Source organism: Temnothorax longispinosus, unplaced genomic scaffold (genome assembly GCF_030848805.1).
Source record: "Temnothorax longispinosus isolate EJ_2023e unplaced genomic scaffold, Tlon_JGU_v1 HiC_scaffold_137, whole genome shotgun sequence".
Classification (NCBI taxonomy): Eukaryota; Metazoa; Arthropoda; class Insecta; order Hymenoptera; family Formicidae; genus Temnothorax; species Temnothorax longispinosus.
The window spans coordinates 1-6,615 of NW_027269892.1; the positions used below are offsets into that span (position 1 = coordinate 1).

General features: G+C 42.8%; 1 protein-coding gene across 1 annotated transcript; it reads left to right on the forward strand.

Annotated features, from left to right (window-relative positions):
• Nucleotides 1–1,042: 1,042 nt before the first annotated feature.
• On the forward strand, nt 1,043–5,571 carry LOC139823566 (uncharacterized). The gene is made up of 6 exons (XM_071796102.1): nt 1,043–1,247; nt 1,508–2,036; nt 2,180–2,843; nt 3,299–3,420; nt 3,832–5,296; nt 5,479–5,571. Exons 1-6 carry the CDS (start codon nt 1,043–1,045, stop codon nt 5,569–5,571), a joined length of 3,078 nt encoding a protein of 1,025 aa, XP_071652203.1.
• The last annotated feature ends 1,044 nt before the right edge of the window (nt 5,572–6,615 follow it).

The following is a 6,615-nucleotide window of genomic DNA, read 5'->3' on the forward strand; positions in this document are numbered from 1 at the left end:
ATCTCTGCCTGGTGACCACCCATGATTCGCTAAAAGCTTTCCCCCGGATTTGTAGATGGCGTTAGGTAGGCTACTACCACATACATATACATCGATGAGCAACGGCCCTAGATACATCAAAGTATAATTGTGACTTTGAATGTGACATTGCATGATTTAGCATATGCATACTATAATAAGAGTTTTAATAAATAATAATGTATATATTTTTTTTATTTTTATGTTGTTACATAAATATATTGTCTTTAACCCTCGGTTGTCACACGAGATCAAAAACCCCAATTTTCAAACAGCTGCATGCTGTCCAAAAACAAAGTTTAAACATTGTAGATCAATGTATTATAAAAAATTCACTTTTTGAATGTTTAAAAAAATTCTTAAAAATATTCAAAAAAGAGGTGTGACAACCAAGGGTTAATATATCTATTTTTATATTGTCTCTAATATATCTATTTCTATATTTCTTGTAAATAAATATTAATTATTTAAATATAGAATTTACTTTGTAATGCTCTTTTTTCTTTTCTACTGTACATTCTATTTATATTTGCTTAATCGGTCTAGAAATTATATTATGTTATTAATAATATAGGACACAGATGTGACAAATCTGAATAGAATGTATAGTTTATCTTTTTAATTAGCATAATAAGCTGCTATGGAAGAATTATATATATATATTGTTACGCCCGCTCGCCCGTGCCGAGACGTTCGTTCTCGTGGGCTGAAATTGGCTTCGCTCCGCAGAAGTTTCAAGCCGAAGCGCGTCTCTTGACAACGGGGACGCATAGAATTATTGATTTATTACCGCCTGTCAGATTGATCTGGTGACTCGAATCGTTCGGTCCGGTTTCCCAGAACTTTCTTGTATTCCGTTCTGAGTTTAAATAAACCCGAGTTCCTTTTTGTATAACGAGAGTGGTTATTTCTGCGATCCCGGAAGTACGCGGACGCGTTCGTGAGTGCGCGCGACACGAATAGCGAACGGAGCGTAACACTTTTTGGGGGCTCGTCCGGGATCGCGCGTGTGAGTGTGTGTGCCATGACGACGCTAGTTGCGACGAGAAAGAGACGCCTGGTGGACTCTTCGGAGCCTGCGACGGAGTCGGCAGCTTCAGAGACGGCAGCTCTCCAAGCCGTGCTACAGGAGATGCGGCAAATGCGCGAGGAGCAGGCGCACGTGATGAGGAACTCGCCGCAATGCTTCGCCGGCACGATGAGGAGCTCCAATTTTTACGGGGAGACCGGTTGCCTTCTCAGAAAACACAGCTAAGTCCTTCCAATATTAGAGCGAATCGCGGTCCGGAAGTAGAAGCCGTTGGTGTGGGAAACGGCGCGCGCAGTGAAATCGGATATAAACTTAAACCTGACACGTTTGACGGTGTGGTTCCGTTGCGAGAGTTTTTCTCGCAATTTAATTTAATCGCACGCGCGAATCAATGGGACGATGCGATCAAAACCGTAGCTTTAGCGTCGTGCTTAAGGGGAAAAGCGCGTTCTGTCCTAGAATCGGTAGAAAATTTAGAGAATTTGGGTTACGAAGAACTAAAGTCCAAATTAGAACTACGTTTCGGTGAGGGGCAACTTTCGCAAAATTATTATACTCAGTTTACGAACAGAAGGCAAAGATTCGGGGAAGATTTAGCTACTTTCGGTCACGAATTGGAAAGGCTCTCTCGATTAGCTTATCCTGAGTGTCCCTACGCGGTTCGAGACAAGATCGCGTGCGCTCAATTTGTTTCTTCCCTTTCGGACGGATTTGTTAGAAGGACTCTTCAGCTAGAAGGGATTACCTCGCTGAAGTTGGCCATAGAGAGGGCAAAGGCCGTCAAAATTATACAGGGAGGAAATTTTGAAAGAAGGAGGGATTTTGAGAAGCGATTTGAGAAGGGGAAGGATAGGGGCGTGAAGAGTAATGAAAAGGGGGACGGAGATGAAAAAGTCGAAGAAAGAAGAAAGAAAGGTTATGGTTATGAGCGGAGGGATTGGAATAGAACAAAGGAGTGTTGGAATTGTGGAAAGGAGGGACATTTCCGGTTTGAGTGTCCTGAGAACAAGGGAAACTCGGTTTAGTTGCTCTCGGCGGGGGAAGAACAACTGAAGTGGGCATTACCCCGAGTGTTAATTGTTCTCAAACTTTTTCTGTTAATCGAATAAAGTCAAGTTCAAATTATTTTAGTTATAAGGGGATGTTGGATGGTAACGAGTGTTGTTTCAAGATAGATACGGGTTCGGATGTTTCGATTCTTAGTAGAAGAATGGTTAGAGAGGGCAAGCACATCATTCAGATTAAGGACAATTCTCTTAGATATCCCACTGGAGAGGTAGTTCCCATCGAATTTAAGGTCATGGCAAAAGTTCTCTTGGGAAAATATTTCGTGGAAATTCCTATGTATGTAATAGACATGGATGATGATTGTTTATTAGGTGTAGATTTCTTAAGGAAGATAAATTTAGAAAATGTTTTTGAATTTGCTTTCATTTCTTCGGAATCCGATAAAGAAAAGGTTTTGAGTTGCTCTCGAATTCAAGTTTCTTCCGAAAGAGCTCCATTCTTGAAAGAACTCTATACTAATAATTCCTCAAATTTAAATAAGGCTCAGAAAGAAATTTTTACGGATTTCTTAGAGGAGTATCAGGATGTATTTTCCGAGGAGATTGTTGCTGGTAATTGTGGAGTCGTCGAACATGTCATCAATTTAGAAGATTCTTCTCCCATTAAGCAGGTTCCTCGTCGAATTCCTTTACGAATGCGAGGGGAAGTAGAAAAGATTATTGAGGAAGTGAGAAAGCAAGGGGTCATAGAAGAGTCGCAAAGTCCGTGGGTTTCTCCTGCTGTTTTGGTAAGAAAAAAAGATGGAACGTTGAGATTTTGCGTCGATTATAGAATGGTAAATGCAATAACTAAAAAAGATTCGTTTCCCTTGCCTAGAATAGATGACATTTTCGATCAGCTTTCGGGAAACTTTTGGTTTTGCACTCTGGATCTTAAAAGTGGTTATTGGCAGGTAAAGATTCGTCCTGAGGATAGGGAAAAGACTGCCTTTTCTATTGGACGTGGATTATGGCAATTCACTGTAATGCCTTTTGGGCTGTGTAACGCTCCTGCTACTTTGAGCGTTTAATGGAAAAAGTATTGCGAGGATTATTATATAAAATTTGTTTGGTTTATTTGGACGATGTAATAATTTTCGGTAAAAATTTTAATGAAATGCTAGAGAATTTAAAGAACGTGCTCTCACGGTTACGTTCTGTTAATCTTAAAGTAAACCCTAAAAAGTGTATTCTCTTTGCAAAGGAAGTAAAATATTTGGGACATATAGTCTCTTCAGGAGGTGTTACTACAGATCCGGAAAAGATCTCTGCTGTGAAGGATTGGCCGATTCCACATAACAAGAAGCAGCTTCGAAGTTTCCTAGGGTTTTGCTCATATTATCGGAAATTTGTAAAAGGATTTTCTTCTTTAGCCAAACCTTTATATGCTCTAACAGAAAATCAGGTTAAATTTTCTTGGGACGAGAAGTGTCAAAGTGCATTTTTAGAGTTGAAACGAGTGTTATCTTCTTCTCCAATGTTATCCTTCCCGAGTGGGGAGGGAGAATTTATTTTGGACACTGACGCTTCGAATATTGGAATTGGCGCAGTCCTTTCACAAAAGCAAGAGGGAGTAGAAAAAGTCATTGCTTTTTTCAGTCGTGTACTTAGTAAGTCTGAGAGGAATTATTGCGTTACTCGTCGAGAACTCTTGGCGATAGTCGATTCTATTAAATTTTTCCGGCATTATCTTCTAGGGCGGAAGTTCTTGATCCGTACGGATCATGTTTCTCTTAGGTGGTTGATGTCCTTTAAAAACTTAGAAGGGCAATTGGCGCGTTGGCTGGAAAGACTCCAGCAATATGAGTTCGAGATTATTCATCGCAAAGGTTTAATTCACAAGAATGCCGATGGGCTTTCTAGACGACAATGTGAATCATTTGGTTGCGAATATTGTGTCAAAGTGGAGAGAAGGCAGATTGAAGAATCAAGAAAATCAGTCGCTCGTATTATTCTCATAGGAGAAACTCTTCAAGATTGGCGCAAGGAGCAATTAGAGGACGTTAGCATTGCTTTTATTTACCGCGGGAAGGAAACGGGAATACGTCCGTCTCGTTTTGAAATACCCGCTGGAAATGTCTCCGCCCGAATATATTGGTCTTATTGGGATGCTTTGAGTTTAAAGGATGGGGTTCTTTATAAGAGATGGGAAGCACCGAATCTTAAGTCCAGTATTTTTCAGCTTATTGTTCCTCGAAACCGTGTTAACCAGATTCTAGAAGAAGCACATGATTCTTTTTCTGGAGGACACTTTGGAGTCAATAAAACTCTTGAAAAAATCCGAAAGCGGTTTTATTGGGCTACCTGTAAACAAGATGTGGAGGAATGGTGCAAAACTTGCAAAGTTTGTGTGTCAAAAAAAGGCCCTTTGGGGAAGGGAAAGTCTCCATTACAAATTTATAATGTTGGGGCCCCATTCGAAAGATTACAAATGGACATACTTGGCCCTCTTCCTATTACTACTTCCGGAAATAGATATCTCCTCGTCATTGTTGACTGTTTCACCAAATGGGTAGAAGTTTTTCCTATCAGGAATATTAGGGCAAGTACAGTGGCAGAAGTCTTCGTTAATCAAGTCATTTCTAGACACGGGGTCCCTTTAGAAGTCCATACGGATCAGGGGAAGAATTTTGAGTCCAAACTTTTCGCGGAATTGATGAATCTCCTTGGAATTCGGAAAACGAGAACAACTGCTCTACATCCGCAATCGGATGGACAAGTCGAGCGGCAACATCAGACTATTGTTAATTATTTGGCGAAGTATATTTCTGAAAATCAGAAAGATTGGGATCGCTGGGTCCCTATGTTTTTATTGGCTTACAGATCTTCTAAACACGAGACTACTGGAGTAACTCCCGCCGAGCTGTGTTTTGCCCGAGATCTTAGGTTGCCGTTAGATCTGCTTTTAGGAAGTCCTCCGAGGGGAGGATCTCAGTCAGTTGAAGGTTTTATTGGGAATTTGAAAGAGAAGTTGGACAAGATCCATTCCAACGTTAGGGAACGTATGGATATAAAGTCTTCACGAGCAAAGTCTTGGTATGATCGAAAGGCCAGGCAAACTCTTTTTCAAGAAGGAGAGAAAGTTTGGTTTTATAATCCTCGTAGGATGAAAGGTAGAGCCCCTAAATTGCAGAGCAATTGGGAAGGACCTTTCTTAATAGTGAAAAAGTTGAATGATGTGGTCTATTGTATTCAAAGATCTGTGAGACATAAGAAGAAAATTGTGCATGCGGATAGGTTGGCTTCTTTTTCCGAAAGACATTAGAGTTTGATAGGGATATTATGGACTAGGTTGGGTGTAATAATTTGCGGGGAAGGTTAATTACGGTAGAAATTAAGATTGTTGTGTTGCATTGTTTACTGCGCGTGTTATTTTGTTCTTAGATATTTACGGAAGCCGAAGCGGTCGTAACTCCTCACCGAGTTGGACATCTTGGGAGCTGGCTTGTTGCCGAACTTAATACCGGCGAAGGATAAGACTGCCTCTCTCACGGTTGTTTGATCCGTGGTTTTTCCGTGAGACATAGGGCAAATGCCGAGGCAGGGACTTGGGGAGTCTTTCGAGACGTTGGGTCCACGGTAAGCTTCCCCCCCCTTGTCCGAAGATTTAGAAGAGGAGCAGCGACATCTCCGACGACTTCGGGAGTTGAGAGGAAGAGGCCTGTGTTGGGAGGCAAGATCTCCTGCGAGGGAATTGATGAGGGGTCGCCCTAGAGTCGGCAGGGGGGAGAGAGTATCTTCTTCCGGAAAATGTCGATTGGGGACTCGCTCCATGAGGAAGAGGACATGATCCTGGACTCGAGAAGAGGACGGTGCCCGGTAACCTGTGGCAGCAGCCCAGGGTAGGGCAGGAAGCCGTGAAGAGGACATGATCCTGGACTTCCAGAGTACGGTTGGGACCGAGAAGAGGACGGTGCCCGGTAACCTGTAGCAGCAGCCCAGGGTAGGGCAGGGGGCCGTCCCGGTACCCTGGAATCGTACAGAAAAGTTCGCCCAGTCAGGAAACTGCCCCTCCGGATTGTCGGGACGACAATCTGAAGAGGGGGGGCAGTGTTACGCCCGCTCGCCCGTGCCGAGACGTTCGTTCTCGTGGGCTGAAATTGGCTTCGCTCCGCAGAAGTTTCAAGCCAAAGCGCGTCTCTTGACAACGGGGACGCATAGAATTATCGATTTAATTACCGCCTGTCAGATTGATCTGGTGACTCGAATCGTTCGGTCCGGTTTCCCAGAACTTTCTTGTATTCCGTTCTGACTGTTCTGAGTTTAAATAAACCCGAGTTCCTTTTTGTATAACGAGAGTGGTTATTTCTGCGATCCCGGAAGTACGCGGACGCGTTCGTGAGTGCGCGCGACACGAATAGCGAACGGAGCGTAACAATATATATAAACTTTTGATTCTTACGGAAAAGCGACACGTTAATCGGCTACCGCGTCGCTTCTCGCCGCGCGGCAAGTGTTTCCGCGTCCTGTGGACAGAAGCCATAAGATCCGGCTACGAGTTTTCCCCCGCTTTTGTAGATG